The sequence below is a fragment of the Oryx dammah genome, unplaced genomic scaffold, assembly GCF_014754425.2.
Source record: "Oryx dammah isolate SB20612 unplaced genomic scaffold, SCBI_Odam_1.1 HiC_scaffold_8, whole genome shotgun sequence".
Lineage (NCBI taxonomy): Eukaryota > Metazoa > Chordata > Mammalia > Artiodactyla > Bovidae > Oryx > Oryx dammah.
Window position 1 is genome coordinate 52,582,295 of NW_024070192.1, and position 20,572 is coordinate 52,602,866.

General features: G+C 43.4%; 1 protein-coding gene across 1 annotated transcript in view; it reads left to right on the forward strand.

Moving 5' to 3' along the window:
* The window catches only part of TEX14 (testis expressed 14, intercellular bridge forming factor), an 85,006-nt gene extending 66,388 nt beyond the window's left edge, over window positions 1-18,618 (forward strand). The window contains exons 21-32 of the mRNA XM_040244207.1: window positions 377-458; window positions 2,260-2,322; window positions 2,843-2,970; window positions 3,989-4,197; window positions 5,451-5,547; window positions 6,846-6,920; window positions 9,821-9,898; window positions 10,859-10,958; window positions 14,500-14,592; window positions 16,491-16,600; window positions 17,793-17,844; window positions 18,263-18,618. Coding sequence (XP_040100141.1) covers window positions 377-458; window positions 2,260-2,322; window positions 2,843-2,970; window positions 3,989-4,197; window positions 5,451-5,547; window positions 6,846-6,920; window positions 9,821-9,898; window positions 10,859-10,958; window positions 14,500-14,592; window positions 16,491-16,600; window positions 17,793-17,844; window positions 18,263-18,299 — 1,124 coding nt within the window. The 3' untranslated portion in view covers window positions 18,300-18,618. The remainder of the gene's footprint in view (window positions 1-376; window positions 459-2,259; window positions 2,323-2,842; window positions 2,971-3,988; window positions 4,198-5,450; window positions 5,548-6,845; window positions 6,921-9,820; window positions 9,899-10,858; window positions 10,959-14,499; window positions 14,593-16,490; window positions 16,601-17,792; window positions 17,845-18,262) is intronic.
* The last annotated feature ends 1,954 nt before the right edge of the window (window positions 18,619-20,572 follow it).

Here is a 20,572-nt window from a genome sequence, read left to right on the forward strand (position 1 = left end):
GAATCTTCAGTGAACAAACAGTTCTTGGTTTCAACGCCCCCTGGTGTCTGTTGACAGGAATCAGGTCAGTTTGCCTTCCTGAAAAGACAAAACACCATTTGTCTCCGGAAGTAACTGTGAGGCTATAACTGAAAGGCCAGTAAATGGCTTGATTGTATTCTGAGTGTCAGAATATAGTTCTCCCCTCTGAGCAAGGAAAATAAACTTTCAGAGCAAAAACCTCTTCTACAGTACTCAATCCAAGCCCAATTAGGAAACACTTTGTTTATGTAGATTATTTATTATTCTAGACCAGACCAGGAAAACTCCAGAGAATGAAAATCATAATCTGGGTTTGCAAAATTTTATTTAAAATGCGTTTACTTTATTCTTTCAGGTGAAGAAAAGTTCCAAATGAAAAAAAACCTTGGAAAGAATGCTGAAACTTTGACCAAATCTCAATTCCAACCTATACGAAGGTATATGCCATTATTTTATTCACAGTTTCAGATTCATAGAAGTAATGTCAATTGATGGTAATGCCCCATATTTATATGTTGTTCTTCTTCAAATATAATAGCCACCATGTAATAACAAAAAGCTTTAGGCAGCTTAGATTTGTTAGGACTTGTTCAGCAGAATTGTAAAGGGTCATGAAAAGGAGCTGTCATCTGTGTCCAGATCTTGACTCTGCTTTTCTAACTGTATGACTTTGGTCAAATTTCTCTTCTAGTTGTTTGTGTGTGTTAGTCACTAATTCATGTCCAACTCTTTGTGGCCCCATGGGCTGTAGCCTTCCAGGCTCCTCTGACCATGGAATTCTCTAGGCAAGAATATTGGAGTAGGTAGCCTTTCCCTTCTCCGAGGATCTTACCAACCAGGGATCAAATCCAGGTCTCCTGCATTGCAGGCAACTTCTTTACCAGCTGAGCTACTTAATGTTATGTAGCACGCAGCCCCCAGATTCTAGTAATTTTCGACAACAAAAACTGTTTTTGTGTTCATGTTCCATGTCCATCAGGGATTGGCCAGAAGTGTTCTGTGCTGTATTACTTTCTCTCAGAAATCCACAGTGTGGGAGACTCCATCTTTATGCTTCCTTTCTTGCTGAGGCAGGAAAGAGAGAACATAGTGAATTGTGCACTGGACTTTTAAAAGTTTCTGCCCCAAAGTGAATCACATCACTTTCACTTACATTTCACTGGTTAAAGCAAGTCATGTGGTCATTTATGTAAATTAGGAGGACCAGAAAGCACTGTCCTATGTTGTGCTCAGAAGAAAAAGTTTTTGAATGAATGAATAGTCACAACCCAATCCAAAATCCATTCTCTTTCCTTTATACCACTGGTCTCATAGGGATTGCTACAAAGATTAGAAATGTGGGAACATTTGGGAGGATTTAGCATGAGATCTGGCTTATAGTTTGTGTTTGAGTATTGAAAATGTATCTTAAATATTGGTTAAAATAGAAAGAAGTCAAATTTGTCTTCAGAATTCTTTTCTAGCCTTTCTTTGACACAAGCCTCTCTTGGCATCCCCTGATCCTCCATGCCAGGAAGCTGCCTCACAGTTGGTGAGGCCCCGTGGCTGTGCCTCTTGCTCCAAGCTCCATCCGCAGGAAAGTATTCCATTGACTTCCTCAGGAGCTTGCTCAGCCAGTAGCATCATAGGCTGATTTCAGATGGGCTGACCTTTCAGTTCAGTTCAGTTCAGTCACTCAGTTGTGTCTAACTCTTTGTGACCCCATGGACTGCAGCACGCCAGCCCCCCCTGTCCATTGCCAACTCCCAGAGTTTACCCAAACTCATGTCCATTGAGTCGGTGATGCCATCCAGCCTCTTCATCCTCTGTCGTCCCCTTCTCCTCCTGTCTTCAATCTTTTCCAGCATCAGGGTCTTTTCCAATGAGTCAGTTCTTCACATCGGGGGGCCAAAGTATTAGAATTTCAGTTTCAGCATCCGTCTTGCCAATGAATATTCAGGACTGATTTCCTTTAGGATGGACTGGTTGGATCTCCTTGCAGTCCAAGGGACTCTCAAGAGCCTTCTCCAACACCACAGTTCTAAAGCATCGAGAGGATTTATTTAGTCTCTGAAGAGGAAACAGAGGCCCAGATATGCGTGTGCACATGTGGCCCATCAGTAGCAGAGTTAGGATTGGAGCCCTCCCTGTCCATCCTGGGCTCAGTGTCCTTCCCACGGCCTCTCACAACGCCCTTGGCCTATGTTGTTGCACTCTGCTGACAGATTTCTGTAATCTTCTCACTTTCTCTCTCAACAGTCCTGAAGGCGAACAAGACAAGACATTAAAGGAGCCACCAAAGGAAGCCAAAGAGAAAGATATGTATGGCCACCAGAAATTGCTTAAGGATTCTGTGCAAAGTCTTGGTTTTAGGGGAATGGTGTTTTCTTGTTTGTAAGAGTTGCTGTGTTCTTCCTATTTTTATGTATATGTGTAACGTGAGCCTGTTTCTCCTTTCACCAAAAAGCTGCTGTGATAATGTGATCTAAATTGATAGCATCTTACAATCAAGGGAATATAGTGATAATAAGAATATAATCTTATACTTAAAGTAGATTAAATCTGTTTCCCACCTTAATATACTTTCACCTTTGGAATTTATTTTTAGCTGCTGAGATATGTTTGAAGTTAGTATCTCTTTCTAGGATATTCTCTGATGCTCTCTTTAAGATATCTTAAGTATCTTATAGATATCATATGGATATTCTAAAGTATTCTCTGATGTTGGCCTCTTGCCAGATAAAGATTTTTGTGAAGAGCATCTTTAAAAAGTACCTGTTAGGAATATAGCGTTTGATTTTTCTAAGCATCTCCCAGTTACTCTGTGCTTTTAATACTTTAGATCATTGACAGACATTCAGGACCTGTCGAGTATCTCCTATGAACACGACGGTTCTTTCAAGGAAGTCTCATGCAAAACACCCAAAATAAACCATGCACCTACTAGTGTCAGTACTCCGCTCAGCCCAGGTACTCTCTCACAGGGGGGTGTTCTGGGAGGGGAACTAACAGCCCCTGTCCCATTGGCTGTGGGAAGCCAGGTTGTGGGCGCAGCCCCGCAGATGGGTGTTTCCTCACAGTGCAGAGGGGTTTCCTTAGGGCCAGAGCGGAAGGGGATAATCCCATGGGAGGCCAGGTGGTGATGGTGATGGTGGTGGTGATTAACTAGCTATTGTTATTGTTCATCGCTCAGTCGTGTGTCTGACTCTTGGCGACCCCATGGGCTGCAGCACACCAGGCTTCCCTGTCCTTCACTGTCTCTCGGAGTTTGTGCAAACTCATGTCCATTGAGTTGGTGATGCCATCCAACCAGCTATAAGGAGATTTTTTTACTCTAGCAATAGAGACATGTGAATACCAAGTCTACTTTGTACTTGAAGCACTGTTGAATTTTGGGCAAATACACTGGGTTCTCTACAAGCGCTTCCCTGGTGGCTCAGATGGTAAAGAATCTGGCTGTAATGCAGGAGACCCAGGTTTGATCCCTGGGTTGGAAAGATCCCCTGGAAAAGGAAATACCAACCCACTCTAGTATTCTTGCCTGGAAAATCCCATGGACAGAGGAGCCTGGTGAGCTATAGTCCGTGGGGTCACAAAGAGTTGGACATGACTGAGTGATTAACACTTTAACTTTCACATTGGGTTTTTTATAGAGTTAGTAACTTAAAACAGTATCTTGTACTTAAGCATACATAGTTTGAGTCCTATAACCTCATATAGCCAGCATCAAATACCGTCTCTTTAGTGTCCTTATTTTCATTATATTTGTGGTTCAAATAATCTCCCTTTATTTTGATGGCCAAGTTTAGAGACTATCATTTTGTATACCTTATGGAGCTTTGTCTCAAATCAGTGATTATTTCAGTTATTGACAATTTGGGAAATTCCTATTATAGATATAGAGTTTTATGGGTTTTATGTGTGTGTTATTGTTGTTTTTAAATAATGTAAAGTATTCAGACACTGACTGCCCTCTTTTCTACAACAGGGTCAATTTCTTCAGTTGCTAGTCAGTATAAGGACTGCCTTGGAAGTATCCCATTTCAGGATACTAAAACAGGATCTGCCTCGTGCTGGACCAGTCAAGAATCTGCTCAGACTTTGTCTGATAAATTTACAAGTGTCCGAGAGAAAGCAAAGAGCCTAGATTCCCTTCTTACGTCCTCTGAAATTCTCCCTGCTAGACTGACTAATCTAGTAAGTATGCAGACTGTGCGTTGCACCCTCATGGAGTGATTCCAAAGGTGTCAGTGATCAAAAGGTCAAGATTTCTCCATATCTATTTTACAGAGAAAGGAAGAAATAAGCTGGATCCTCCCCAGGCTTCCCTGGGGCTCCTGTCTGATCTGTATTGCAGATTGGATCCTGGGCTTCTGTACCCTTTCCTCTCCCCACCCCACCAGAGATAATGTTTGGCAATTTCTCTAAAGAGCTGGCCTCTGCCATAGCTTATGATGCTTCCTTCATCTGCATTGTTCTTTCAGTCTAACCATATTTTACATTCTGCCTCTTCCTTGAAGTCTCCTCTGGTTAGTTCTCAGAGAGTTCTGACTGATCTGTACGTTGTTCCTGAACCAGTAATCTGCAGTAAAAACACTTAATGGTGCCTTCTCCTTGCTTCCTCCCCTTCCCCGTGCTGTTTGCTTGTTTCCTTCTCGCTCTCTTTCATATTTCATATGTAGTCCTTTCCGGAAAACTACAAGTTCCTTACTTGGTACTGCTCATTAAAAATCCGTTGACTAACCGTAGTGTCGCTTCCCTGGTGGCTCAAAGCTAAAGAATCCACCTGCCGATGCAGGCGATGCGGGTTCAATCCCTGGGTCAGGAAAATCCCTTAGAGAAGGAAATGGCAACCCACACCAGTATTCTTGCCTGGGCTATCCCATGGACAGAGAAGCTTGGTGGGCTGCAGTCCATGGGTTTGCGAAAGAGTTGGACTCGACTTAGCGATTAAATGACAACAAACAGACCATTCTATAGGCAGATTGATTACTTGTTTGGCCCTCAATGAAAAAACCACTCTCATCTTCTTTGGGCATTTGACTCACAAAAAGTCTCATTCTGAAGTAGGGAATTTAAGAATTATATGCTTTTGTTCAATGTACTATCAATAGGGCAAGTTCTAAGGACCAGACACTATGCCAGGCCCTTTAATAGGCATCCAAAAGTGAGTAAAAAAAGTCCCTGCCCTGAAGGAGCTCAGAGCCTAGTGAGACAGACTGGCAAGGATGTAACACAGAGTTTTCAGTAAAAACAGTGCTGTGGAGGCAAAGAAGGGTGGGGAGCTTCCAGGAGAAGGTGACATTTGAATGAGTTTGACTCAATCAACAAAACAAGTGGCTTCTTTCATGAATGATACACAAGCTTAATTCTGGAAATGACTGAGCTTAACATGCCTCTTTAGCTTAATAATGTGTGTGTAAATTACCATGTTTATGTCTTATTTATAGAAAAGATCGCCTACCTTTCCTGGGGCTGGTTCCTCCGGCATTACTAAGGCGCCTGACACACCATGCCATGCCACTCAGAGAAGGAGCCTGCCGAAAGGTACCCTGTGTTTAGCATTAAAATGTGAGCGCATAGTTAGTAAGCCCATTTAAGAGAGCCTTCACTCATCTTTGATGCTATAGTAGGTTTAAACAAAACTGCTACTTTCCCCTGACTATACAAATTAAACATACTTGTTATAAAAAACTTGGAGATTAAAGAAGAGCTTAAGGGACTTCCCTGGTGGTCCAGTAGCTAAGACGCTCCCAGTGTAGGGGGCCCAGGTTCAATCCCTGGTCAGGGAACTAGATGCCACATGTCATAACTGAGTGTTTGTATGCAGCAACTAAATATCCCACATGCTGCAACTAAGATTTGGTGCAACCAAATAGATAATTTTTTTTCAAAGAACTTAAAAGAGAAAACTACCACCATTCTACCATCATTTTTTAACTTGTACTATTTCGGTACCTATCTTTTTTATGTTTTTAGAACTATACCCCTCCATATATATATATATAGCATAGCTAACATAGTATATCAGCTCTGGCTGCTCCTTTTTCTTCAGTGATATATTTTAGAATTTCCACTTGACAGTAAAAATTATTCATAAGTATGAGATGACTGCATACTAGTTCATTCTACATATGTTGCCTAACCTTGCTTTCATATTGAAAATTCATGTTGTTTTCTAATTTTTGCTCTTTGTACAGAAATCTTTATCTGAACCTCTGGTCTTTCTTTAGGATAGAGTCTTAGAAGACAGTTTTCAGATCAAAGGGTCTGAGAGTTTTAACAGCTCTTGAGGCCTTTGCTCCACTAATCTTGTTGTCTGTGTCTTTGGTATAAGTCTTAGAATTTCTCTCAAAGGCATAGAGTTATTTCAAACTGTGCTGAGGGGTCTTGGTTACTGTTATAATTGATCCCTTAGGTGAAGGTCCAAAGTATGGTCTCCCATATCCCCTGGCTGGGTAATCTACACAGAAAGACCCCCACTTTGTGTTTTATTCATTTTGACGGGTCTAGAGCTTCTTTATTCCTCCAGCAGCCTTGGTCCAAATTGGACCCCTGGCCTTTCAGTAAGAATTTATACCTCACCTACCCCAAATATCCTTGGAGAGGGCCACAGATCAAGTGGTGCTGAGGTGAGCAGGGAGGTGGGAGAGGGTTTAGAGGAAAAGGGAGAGTAAAGCCATTCACATATGGAGTCTCAATAGGACTGTTCATGGAAGAGGATTTCTCCTTGTCTTAGGTTATTTCACCATTGAGCAATTCTAAGTCAAATCCGTATGGAAGCCTAGCAAGTCTAGCTCAGGTCCAGAAAGGTGTTCAGTCACTTTCCCTTTATCTTTCTTAAGAACTCGTAGAAGCCATCTCGCAACATCACATCGATGAGCTACCACCACCATCTCAGGAGCTGCTTGATGAAATTGGTAAGGCATGCACAGCGCAGAATATCCTTTATGGCCCTGCTTGTTGTGGTCACGGACCACGTGTGGTTCTTTGTTTCAGGCGTGAGCACTCGTACAGAAGGCCCTGTGAAGGTCTGACTGGATGGACAGAATTCAGAAGGGGCCAGTTTTCCAATGATAGGCCTCAGACTACTACTAAAGCCTGGCCAGCATATGTGGCCTGTGTCTGTGGCCATGCTGTTCCTTAAGGGTCTACGGTAGTGATTCTAAGAGGGAATAACAACATCCAAGTGGTTTATCATGACGAACTTCTTTTATTAAAGGAATTCTCACCTCCCTTTTGAACCGAACTAGCTATACTTCAGCGCTACTGAATTCTGGCATCTCGGGCCAAAACATCCTGTGCTTTCCATTCTGCCATTAGCAGGAGATTTTAAAGTATTGGCATTGTGGAAGAATCCCTTTCCTGAGGGCAGGGAAGTCAGTGGCACAAGATCTAATGAGACCAGAATTTTTCATTTGAGGCAGAGACTGAGGGACACCCGCTCAATTTTAGTTGCAGCTGATCCGTGGGCCCTGCCCAGCTGTGCTGCTGCTGGAGTAAACGGTGCAGCTGGTAGAAGCGTTTGGGCCAGGTGGTTTGTTTCCCCAGGCAGGGAGGACTGACTGCTCTCTTCTTGACAGCCTAGCTGACCAGCCCCTTACTCTCAGAGGGTACATCTCATCAGGACTCTGATGGTCCAGTTCTTGGTACAGGACCAGTAGGGGGTCTCCTGAGGGGCATCTCTTGGTTTTCAGGGTCTCTGAAGTCTGGTGTCTCATCAGGAAGAGAGAGGTGACTGAGGCCTTACCTGATCTGACTCAGTGGACAGATATGGTCTAAGCTGCGCAACCCCTAACCCCCGGCCGCTGGCCTTGTGAATTTAGGTGAAGGCGGTCAGACCTGCCAGAACCTTCCCTGGCTTCTTTCTCTTTCTGCAGTCACAGGCCCTTGTTGCCCCGCCACAGCCCTCCCCCAGTGCCACAGGGCTGTACAGGCCACAGGGCTGTGGGGTCAGGCTCTTGGGCTCTCACCCCACTCCAGCCTTCGTCCTCTGGAACCTACTATGGCACCCTTGCAAATTCCTCCTCTCCAGTTGCTCTCCTTCGTATAATAATGGAACTGCTGCTGGTGAGAGGAGCGGCCACCCCCGCGGGTCCTGCTCCCAGTGCCGTCTGGTTTCTGGCCGTGGGTGAGGACGGGACTTGGCGCTCCGTGCAGTGTGGCCTCGGTGATGCCCTTCCTGTGGGTCCTGCTGTCTCTCTGCTGACCGCATGTGGACCGCCCTGCCATCTCGGCAGCTGTCACAGCCTTCTGCCTGGGCCCCAGCCCCTTGGCACTGCTGTACCCCAGTGCGCTCTACAGAAGCTCTCCCTCATTTCACCTATAGTAATTTTCTGGGCCAGGTTTTTAGGTGATGTCTTATACTTTGAGATGGGTCAGTAATTTTCCAGAAAGATAAAGGGCAGAAGGCACCTGAGTAGTTTCTCCTAATAATGGGTGTGCCTACCTGATTATTGCTTATCATCATTGTCATCATTTCCTCTCAGGAGAGCTGTGGGGAGTGACCTGCAGCAGACACCTGCTCCTTTGAAGGGCACTTATGCAAAGCTCCAGGCTTCTGTCCAGGGCCTCAAGCAGGGGGTCCTTTAGAATCCTCTAAGATCAGCAAGGATTACTTTAACAAGGATAACAATAACAAGGATTTCTAAGTTTCAGATTATATTACATGAGCTTTGTGGGGCCCCTTGGTGCCCAGAAGCTGCCAGGTAGGGCTTGCTTCCTGACTTGCTAGAAGAGAGAGACTTGTGCCCACACACAGCAGGGCCAGTGAGCCTGGGGGCTCATCTGTGCTGCCTCCCAGCTGTCTCTCTGCTGGGCTCTGGGGAGCACTTTGAGGAAAGGGAGGACCTAACACTTGTGAAGCAGTATACTGAGTTTAGGAGATGCTTGTCTTGGTCTAGTGGTCAATTCTTTAGGAATTGTAAATTATATTCTTTGCGAGAGTATATAAAATAGAGATTAAGAGCGTAAACCTTAGAACTGGACTGCCTGTACTCAAATCCCAATTCCATCACATTACTATCTAATTCCTTTACCTTTCTTTTTTTAATTTATTTTTTAATTGAAGGATAATTGCTTTACAGAATTTTTTTGTTTTCTGTCAAACCTCAACATGAATCAGCCATAGGTATAAATATATCCCCTCCCTTTTGTGATTCCTTTTCCTTTCTTTACCTTAATTTGCTCATCTGTCAAATAGGAATAACAATAATATGATCAATCTCATAGGCTTGTGTGAAGATTAATTCAAGATATTAATCTTGAATTAAGGAGATTGGCGGTGCTATTGGTAAAGAACCCGCCTGTCAATGTAGGTAGACGTAAGAGAGACGAGTTCAGTTCCCGTGTTGGGAAGATCCCTTGGAGTAGGAAATGGCACCACTTTAGTATTCTTGTCTGGAAAATTCCATGGACCGAGGAGCCTGGCGGGCTATAGTCCATGGGGTCACACAGAGTTGGACACGATTGAGCATGCCTGCAGGAAGGAATCTTGAATTAATGTATACACATTGGAAATAGTACCTGCTCTGCAAGTGCTACCTATCATGATCATCATTTTCACGTTTATGTTTAGTGTTACGTGGAATTGAATACAGAGGTTCTCAAGCGCCATCAGGCATCAGACTCATCTGGAGGGCTAGGTCAAACATCCACACCCCCAGAGTTTCTGATTCAGTAAGTCTGAGGTGAGGCCTGAGAATCTGCATATACAGGAAGTTCTCAGTTGATACTGAGGCTGTGGGTCTGAGAGCTACTCTTTGAGAACCGCTACCCCAGAGGATGACGTGACATGCAGATCTGTTCTATGTTGTGACAGAGCACCTGAAGGGGCAGCAGGTCTCACCCACAGCCTTGGATGAGAACACAGCAAGTCGTCCGGGCAGCATTGCAAATGGTAAGCCAGATCCTCAGATCTTTTTCGGGCTGCTCAGGTGGCTCAGTGGTAAAGAATCCACCTGCCAGTGCAGGGGACACAGAAGTTGTTGGTTTGATCCCTGAGTCAAGAAGATACTCTGGAGGAGGAAATGGCAACCTACTCTAGCATTCTTGCCTGGAGAGTCCCATAGACAGAGGAGCCTGGCAGGCTGCAGTCCACGGGGTCACAAAGAAGTGGATATGACTGAGCACACGCCGACTTTTCACCAGGTTTTGCTGTAACTGTCCTTGGCAGCATAGTGGTACACCTGGGGGGTGTGGACTTTGAAGTCAGGCACACTCCACTTCAATTCTGACTCCATGGCTTATTTTGGTCTGACAAACTGTTTTATATCCCTGAGCCTCAGTTATCCTCATTTGTCAAACGAGAATGATAACTCCACCTAATGGTGTTCATGCACAGTGCTTGGTACGTTGTAAGATACTTAGCAAGTGTTAGTCTCCTTCCTCTCATAGAACTTCTGGCAGGATGAAATGGGAAAGCATATGTAAAATGCCTGGCATACACTAAAGGGCTCTACCCTTCCCCACCCAAATTCCTTCCCTGGCTTCAATATGGAAACACCTAACAAGTGGGAAGAGGGTGGTCCCCCGAAATAAACCTGTACAACTTGTCTTCTGGGTCTCTTGCGGCCTCTTTTATGTGCCCTTTCCTCTGCCTCTCTTGAGCCTTGGCACAGGCATGGTTTCCTGTAGTTTCACCTGGCAGAGAGCTCCCCAGACCTCCGAAGCAGCTGCTGTGGATACGGGCACCCTGCAGATTGCCACCTGGCCCCCTGCTCTTCTGGGAAGAGGGGAACTTGTGCTTTGCAGAGTTCAGGGTCCACTGATTAGCCTTCATTTTTTTGCACTCCATTTTAAGGCAGGTTTTCTCAAAAAAACTTTTTTTGCTCTAATAAAGTCTTTCAACTGTTTCTAGATCAAAGGCATTTAGAAGAACAAGAAACTCACAGTAATAAAGAAGACAGCAGTATGCTTTGGACCAAAGAAACCCAGGATCTAGAAGAGGACACAGAGAGGTAACAGAAAAAGCTAGATTTTTCTTAAGGGTTTAGAAAACTGTAGTGTTAATGTATGTTAGTTTTTCTTCTGATATTGACAAATTAGGAAAAAGGTGTCTTTTTTTCATGTTATCCTTATAGCCCCTATTCCTAAAAGTATTTTTTTTTTACCAAGTTTTTAATTGTGGTAAAATACATACAACATCAACATTTTAAGTGTACAATTCAGTAGTGCTAAGTATATTCACATTGTTGTGCAACTGATCTTCTTCATCCTGCAAAACTGAAACTCTGTGCCCATTAAACAACTCCCCATTTCCTCCTCCCCTCATTCCTTAGCAACCGCAGTTCTACTGTCTTTCTCTGAGTTGGACCACTCTTGATACCTCCTGTAGGTGAAATCATGCCATCGCTGTTGTCTTGTCACTGACTTATTTCACTTAGCACAATGTCCTCCAGGTTCATCCATGTAGCATGTCAAAATTTCCTTTCTTCTTAAGGCTGAATTCCCTTGAGAGGGTGTATGTGTGTATCACATTTTGTTTATCCACTCATCTGCTGGTGGACACTAGGTTGCTTCCACCTTTTTCCCTGTCATGAGTAATGCTGCTGTGAATGTGAGTATACAAATATCTTTCTAAGACACCCTGCTTTCATTTCTTTTGGATATATATATGCAGGAGTGGTATTGCTGGATCATATGATAAATCTATTTTTATTTTTTTGCGGAAATGCCATCCTGTTTTCTGCAGCAGCTGCACCATTTTACATTCCCAGAAACAGTGCAAAAGGGTTCCAGTTTGTCCACATCCTTACCAATACTTATTATCTTTTTTATAATTTATTTTTAATTGGAGGATAATTGTTTTATTATTTTTTTGTTGTTGTTAGTAGTCATCCTAATGGGTATGAGGTGATATCTTATTGTGGTTTTGATTTGCATTTCTGTTATGATTAGTGGTGTTGAGCATCTTTTTGAATGTGGATGGCCATTTGTGTATCTTCTTTGGAGAAGTTGCTCAGTTTTAAAATAGGATTATTTGGGTTTGTTTTTTTTTTCCTTCAAGTTGTTTTTTGTTTTGGTTTTTACTTCATTTTGTGAGGCAAACATAGGTTTCAAATTTCTTTCAAAACATTTAAAGAGAATTTTTAGGTCTTCCTAGCCAAATAAGAAAAGATGGGGGCAGTGATCCAGACAATTCAGTCTAAAAACACAAGCTTCCCTCAAGGGACCCAATTCTGTTCTTGACTTGGAGCTCTCCTTGGACCTGCATTGCAAGGTAAACCACCTCAGCTCATCTTCTCTAGCTTTGTCCAAGCTGTCAAACTTTGTCCCAAACTCAGGGCCAGGACTGGGGGGAGGTGAAGGCGACACCCTCCGTGGGCACAAAATTGAAGAAGGCACCAAAAAACTCAGAAGTCAAGAAAGTACTATTTTAATGCCGTATTTGTAAAAATCAATACTAATGCAAAAAAATAAAATCCATATTTTGATGAACAGAATATTTACATTTTAAAGGAAGAGAGGCTGTGAATCTGCACTTAACACCACTTGTCTCAACCTTCTCCTGGCCCAGTAGATACCTCGGGAAGCCATGCAGAATACTTTCAGCTGCAAACATAAGAAAAGTACACTTAAAAACACCACTCCTGTCTAGATGAGTTTGTCTCACCAGCAGTTGGCAGGGCTTGGCTGATGTAGAATCAGTGATGCCTCTGGAGACTTAAGCTCTTCTGATCTTTCTGCTCTGCCAGACATAGCAGCTTGGCTTTTGTTTTCAGACTTGTCAACTTTTGGACAAGGTAGCTTCTGTGCCTATTCCAGGCAGAAATAAGAGAGTAGGGCAAGAGTCTAGCCCACTCTGTGCTTGTTTATCTGGAAAGCAAGAAATTTTCCTAGAAGCCCTTTTCAGCAGATGTCTACTTATATCTTCTTGGCCAAATAGGACACATGGCCGCTCTTGGTTTCCAGGGAGACTGGAAATTGAGTTTTTAGCTTTCAGCTGCTATAGAAGAGGAAGGTAGGGGAGGAGAAGGTTATGAACAACTTTTGGGTAGTGAATCCCATTTCTGTCACACTCTTCAAAGGCTAAACTGTTCTTTACAAAGAAGGAAAAGAGAGAGACCTGGGTAGGAAGGTCTTATGAGGAGACTAGAGCCCTGGGACCTGAGAGGAAGGAGGGAGAGGGTTTTTTTGAATGGGGAGACAAAAAAAAAGAGAGGCAAAAGACGAGGCAAGCTTTTTGTCTGTGATGTATGCTGTAACTCCATTCCTTCCATCTCCCCAGTGCATCTTCAGTAGAAATCTATGCCTTTATTTAAGGCAGAAGGAGAGTATCCCAAGAAGGCTGAGTTACATTCAGTTATACAAATGCAGACTGCTTTGCACCTGATCAAAAGTTAGCTACTGTTACCATTGCCTCTTCCTTTTCCCGAAGGGCTGGCTGTGCTGGCTGCCGGTAGACGGCCACAGCTCCTCAGTCATCTCAGTCCTGCACCAAACCAGAGTGGAAGATATTTTTTTCAGACAGGTGGGACTTTTCAGGTCTCTAAAAACACATTATCCTCATCCTGTAGCCTCAGAGGCAGTTCTTAATCTGGAAAACTTGCGGGAATGAGTGTGCAGTTCTAGCCCCAGGTGGAAGTTGACGTAATGACCTAGAATTGAGACAGAGTCTAGTATCACACTTTGGAAGGCAGTGATATTGTGGGTGCTGAGGCTTTTTTTAAAAATTAATTTATTTTTGGCTGCACTGGATGTTCGTTGCTGTGCGCATGGGCTTCCTCTAGTAGCGGGAGCGGGGGCTGCCCTTCTTTGTGGTGCTCAGGCTTCTTATTGACGCGGCTTCTCTTGTTGTGGAGCACAGCTTCAGGTGTGTGGGCTTCAGTAGTTGAGGTGCATGGGTTTAGTTGCTCTGTGGCATATGGGATCTTCTTGGACCAGGGATCGAACCTGTGTCCCCTGCATTGGCAGGTGGATTCTTTTCTGTGTATGTACTTACACGTGTGCGTGCATGCTAAATTACTTCAGTTGTGTCCGACTCTGCGACCCTATGGACTGTATCCCCCCAGGCTCCTCTGTCCATGGGATTTTCCACGCAAGAATACTGGACTGGGTTGCCATGCCTTCCTCCATGAGATCCTCCCAACCCAGGCATCAAACCCATGTCTCTTACGTCTCTGGCATTGGCAGACAGGTTCTTTACCACTAGTTCCACCTGGGAAGCCTGTGTGTGCTTATAAACAACAGAAATTTATTTCTCACTGTTCTGGAGGCTGGAGGTCTAAGATCAGGTTGAGGCAGGTAGGTGGCATAACCACTGTACCGGTAACAGGGAGGTCCTGGGGCTGAGGCTTTTTGTCAAGAGGCTGAAGGAGGGTCCTGGTGCGCATTTACATGGGCTCTCAGTGACCTCCACAACTCAGGTGCAGTCTCACCGAGCTCTCGTTTTCGCATGTGTGCAGTGTGAAGGTCCTTTCCTGCTTCAGAGAGCGTGCCTCCTTGTCAGGGGAGAGGGAGAATGGTTGCTGTCTCATTCTCTTCCTTTGCCTTGGACAGAGCTCACTCTACACTCGACGAGGACCTGGAGAGATGGCTGCAGCCCCCCAGGGACAGCACTCAACGACCGGATCTGCCCAAGGGCCTGGCAAGGTTCTGGTTCTCCACCGGGGCATCCTTTCCTTCTTTCTCAGGAAGGGGCACGAGGTTTTAGTTTCTTTTTTTTTTTTTAATAGATTTTATTATTAGTTCTTTAGTAAGTACAGCGACTTCTTGGAGAATGAATGTTTGGCGAGGGTATTATGTCACTGTAGATAAGCCGGCCCCACCTCCTGCCTGCCCCTCTCCCTCCAGCCACCTACTGTGCTCACAGTGCTGACTAGCCGATTGATATCAGTACAGAGAGAGGCCTCTAAAATTGCTGTATCTTGGCCCTGTCACCTTCAACATTTTCATCGGTCATTTGAATTAAATCAGAAAAGGCGTGCTTATCAAATTTTTAGATAACACAGTCTAAGGATGAATGCTAATGTGATGGGCGATAGACTGTGTGTTCAAAATGATCTTGACAGGTGGAAATGTTAAATTTCTCCGCAAGATGAAGGTGAACATTTGGATCCAAAAGTATTGAATGTGAGAGGGCTGACCTAATAGAGAATTTTTTGACCAGAAGCTCGTACTCAACGGTAATTTCATTGAAGATGGGAAATACGTCTTATTTTTATACACCCAGCATTTAACATGCATTTTGAGACATGGTAAGAATTCAAGACATTATCCTTGATGAAGACATGGACAGGGTCCCCCTGAGACCTCAGTTTGATATGGTTGCTAAAAAGATCTGTGCTGCACTAACACTGAACAGGCAGAAAACGTACTGTCCAGGTCAAGGTGACGTCTCAGACTGGCTAGAGGACTCCCAGAACTCCTTGAACTCTGGTTCACTGTGGGGCTCCTGGTGGGGTGTCATATTTTAAAAGGGACAATCACAAACAGAAGATGGTGGCCACAGAACAGCTAGATGTCTGGAAACCTTGTCATAGGAGAACAGCTAAAGTTGCTGCGGAGGCTCAGTCTGAGAGAAGCATATGGAGTAGAGAATTAGATCGCTGTTCCCAAATACCTGAAATACTGTAAAGTGAAGAGTCAGCTTACTCTCCTCTGCCCCGAAGGACAGAGCTACTGACTAGAAACTGCAGAGCAAAAGACTTTCATTCAGTAAAGTACAAGTTTTCTAGTAGCCACAGCAATCAGAAAGAGAAAACAGCTGCCTTGACTTTAACAGCAGCTCCTCCCACCGAGGCATAAGCGGGATGACTCTGGTCCAGGGCATTTGGACGGAGGTAAGAGAACCTCCTCCAGCTTTAGAGCCTGCGATTCTATTAGTGATGTGAGGTTAGGAAGAAAAAAATCCTTTTCATCCTAGCTGGCTTTACTTTCTCTCTCACTTTGCATATTTTGTTTTGAATATCCACCAAGTGACAGCAAGAAAAGTCCCTGCACCATATCAGTTTGATTCTGCCATCATCTGTTCTGAGCGTCTGAGGTGCAGAGCCATAGGAGATCTCTGCCCTTCGGGAGCTTAGAGCTGAGTTGGGGAGATGGTTTCTGCTTAGCAGTCTGACAGATGTGGTCTTTAATTGTTAGGTACTGCAATTAGAGATTTCACTTGAGAGTTTCAGGAAATGAAGATAAGGTAATAAAATGTAAAAAGGACATCAGTTACCACATAAGTGAAATGTTGGTTTCCTTTGAGACAATATAGCCTAGTGGTTGAGAGCAGAGTCCTGAGTCAGACTCTCTGGGTTGACCTCAGCTCTAGGACGTACTGGGCATGTAATTCAACCTCTTTGTACCTCAGTTTTCTCACCGCTCAACTACTTTACATAGTTGTGATGAGAATTAAATGAGTTAATATACATTACAGCACTTGAACACATAAGGAACCCACACAATTAGTGCTAGCTATTGCTATATTTCTTTGGGAGCACAGTCTTCTCCCTCAGGCCATTGTGCACATGATTTAATGACCAAAATCATTGTCATTGAAGGGAGGCAAGCAGCAAAGATCAAGAAGTTGGTGAAAAGAAGCGAAAAGAGGAAGAAAGCACGAAGCCAGAGAGAAGGAAATCGGAGAGCTTTCTAGGGACTTCTGAAGAAGGTATGAATGGATGGTCATTATAATGTAACCCGGAGTCCGTGGGCTTCAGTGAGCATCAGAGTTATTTAGAAATATTTCCCAGATGCTATATACAGTCCTCCTACACTTTCCCCCTATAGTTCAGCCCAGGTTTTCTCTTAATTGCCAATTATGTCTTCGTCACAAAACAGTAATGACATCCAATTTTATTTCTAAATCAAGTCTTCAGCTACTCTCATCATCCACATATACTGTCTGGAAAGATGTTTTGTTCCTAATGTATCTTCAAAAGAGTTCTAGATTTATCTCACAGGGAGGCTAAATAAGAAATTGTGGAATTTAAGTGATACCTACAAGTAATGTGAGAAGTATAAATTAGCTTTAATTTTTGATAGAGCTTTAAGGGACCATCCGCAAATGGTGCCTTCCTACACTTAAGATCCTCCTGTTCAGGAAGTTATGGTCATTAATTCTTTCAGATCACCCAGTACCTCTTTCATCCCTTCCCCAGTCCATTTTCATTCTCCTCCTGACCTGTGTGAACTGAATCTGCTGGGCTTGCTGGTCAGCCGGCTCCCTGTTGGCCAGTGAGAGGCTCTCGCAGATCAGAGGGCTGACAAGTAGCTGGATGTTACTTGCCTGCCTGACTGCCGCCTCTGCGCCTCGTGTCTGTGTGGGAATGGTGTCCCTCTACAGCTTCTGTCCCACCCTTCCACTTCTGGCTTGCATTGGGTCCCAGTAACTGTCCTGCCCTACCGCTGCTCTCCCCTAGTCCCTTTAGACTTAGGGGTGACAAGGCTTCCCACTGCTGCTGGTCACTGGATGCTTTGCCATCCCTTGTTTGCACCCTTAGCTCTAACACCTCTGTAAGCAGGCACTTCATGAAAGAGCCTGGGGGTACATTCTGTTTCCTCCAGGACCCTGACTGTGTGCGCATTTAGCTAGTACTGAATTCACTGAGAACATGATGCAGGGACCCTGTGAAATTAGCATGATTGGTGTCTGTTGATATGACAGGGAGTTGTAGGATATTAGGAGTGGAAGCCCAGTAATTGTTTTTAGACATATTTCATCTCTGTAGAAGCCAACAGTTGTTGGAGGTAAAACAGTCCACCCTAACCTGGAGAGAGTATTAGTGGGACTTCTCAACGCTGGCATCCTTTGATCCAGAGAATAATCAAGTTGTTTTTTCTTCCTCCTATATTTCATCAAGAGGAACTAAAACCCTGCTTTTGGAAGCGACTGGGTTGGTCTGAACCATCCAGGTAATGAGATACCAGATGTTTGTAAGTCAGAGCCCACTGTTTATAGACAACATGAACAGACTTTAAACATTTACCAGTATCTAAATAAACATTAACAACAAAGACTTGAATTCGGAGTTGCTCAGTTTTGAAATGCTAATGTTTATAATTAATTAAAATAGAAGGGGAAACAAATGCCAACTTCGATTATGTAATTGGTAGTCAGCACAAGAAGGTTTTAGGTGGAGGGAGTACAGAAGATGCTGCTGTCACTTGCTTTGCAGACATTTTGCATTTCCATAATACACTAGTTTATCATAAACTCTTGATGATAAACATCGAAGTTTCTTTCCCTTGAATTCAGTTGAATAGAAAGAGGCTGTTGTTTGTGTCTTTCAAAAGCATACACACCAACTCGAAACTCCCTTTTTTTGTTCAGGATAATCGTGTTGGATCAGAGTGACTTGTCAGACTGACCGGAAGTAGACTCTAGGTGGACTCCTGGCCTGAGTTTGAGTGTCCTGCTCGTGACCTCCCGTCTTCCCTCATCTGCTGCAGTCACCATTAGGGCAGTGGGTCTGTAGCTCACACTTTGTTCAGCTTCCACTATAGACAGAATGGCTTGTTTGCAGCACATTTAACCATTTGTTTTCAGTCAGATTTCTGAAAAGTAAAAGGTGTTTTGATTGTAAAACTTTCTCATTGTGCCCCAAATGGCATTTGTTTTTTTTGATACAGATTTTCAAAAACTTTAAATTCATGTTATATCTAATAAAACGTTTCCTTTTAATACCAGTTAAATTTCACTTGTAAGATATATTTCTTCTTTAAAAATCCTGTTTATTTATTTGTTTTTGGCTCTGCTAGGTCTTCGTTGCTGGGGGCTTCCCCTCGCTGTGGTGAGCGGGGACTGCTCTCCAGTTGCCGTGCGCAGATTTCTCACTGTGGTGGCTTCTCTTGTAGAGCGCGGGCTCTAGTCGCGCGGGCTCAGTAGTGGCACACGGGCTTAGTTCCTCTGCAGCACGTGGGATCTTCTCGGACCAGGGATCAAACCTATGTCTCCTGCATTGGCAGACAGGTTCTTTACCAGTGAGCCACCAGCAAAGCCCTCTAAGATATATTTCTGTATTTTAGTTATTGAGAAAGGAACCGCCACCCAAAGAAGTTTTAATTTCTGTTATAAAAATTGACAAATAATTAACTATTGCTACCACCCATCATGGACTTCCTGGGTGGCTCAGTGGTAAAGAATCTGCCTGCCATTGCAGGAGACTCAGGTTCGATTCCTGGGTTAAGAATATCCCCTGGAGAAGGAAATGGCAACCCACTCCAGTATTCTTGTCTGGAAAATCCCATGGACAGAGGAGCCTGGCAGGCTACAGTCCATGGGGTCACAAAAGAGGTGGATACAACTTAGCAACTAAACAGCAACCACAAACCATTATACAAATGGGCACCAGTCATCCATGCCTTTTTTTTTTTAAGTTTTATTTATTTATTTGCATTGGGTCTTGGTTGCGTCCCATGGGATCTGTGTTTCATCATGTGGGATCTTTTGTTCTGGACACAGGCTCTCTTGTTGCAGAGCAAGGGCTCCAGAGTGTGAGGGCTCAGCAGTTGTGGGCACAGGCTTAGTAGCGCCTCAGCTTGTGGGATCCTAGTTCCCTGACCAGGGATCAAACCTGTGTCCCCTGCATTGCAAGGTGGATTCTTAACCATTGGACCACCAGGGATCCCATCCGTGTTTTATTATAGAAATGTTGCCCTCCTCTTTGCCAGGATTGCCATATTCCCATTCCAGCTATAATTGACTTACATGATAAAAGTATAGGTAGGAATAAAAGCCCAAGATATTTTGAACTCTTTAAGTGAACAAACATCATCTCTATATTTCAGTTTGTATACCTCACATCCTTAGTGTCTCAGAAGAATGAAACTATGGTAAGAAAGATCACAGTATTTTCTCTAATTTAGCCTCTTGTACAGTGCTAGCCAGCTAACATTTTATTTGTAAGTAGTAGATCTTTTGTTTGTGAAAACTGGATAGTTCCTGTTGTGGATGGTCATATTCAATACAGTTCTTAGCTCCCTCAAATTTTACCCTACATAAATAAAACAGGAAGGTACAAGTTAATATGACCATTTAAAAGCAAGGAAACAGTCACTTGCCATTGTAATCAGAGGAAAACCAAGACAAATTACTTTACAAATAATACTAGGTATAAGAAACTTTGAGGAATACAGAGACTTGGTCATATGTAGTACTTCCCCTCAAAAGATTTTGTATATTGAGACAAAACCAACATATATAAAAATGTGAGAACTGATAGCAGACGTATCATGATAAAGGATGAACATTATCAATTAGTATTCATAAAGGCTACAAGTGCTACACAAACTTGCCTTGATGTGGTTTGTAATCTTCTTGTCTACAGAGTAGACTTTCTGTCTGGCCAATGACTGCATAATATGGGCCATTAACAGTAATAATGTTGGTAAATGTTATTAGTTATGGAGCACCTATTATATGCCAGGTACTTTATATACTTGGTACTTTCCCTACACATGGCACTCTCATTGTATTTCTTTTTTTTTTTTTGACATCATTATTTTTGTTTATTGAGTGGAACTTATATTCTAGATTTTATTTTATTTTTTTTAATATTTTATTTTTACTTTATTTTACTTTACAATACCGTGTTGGTTTTGTGTATTTCTTTAGTACGCTGCTTTTCCTACTCTCACCAGC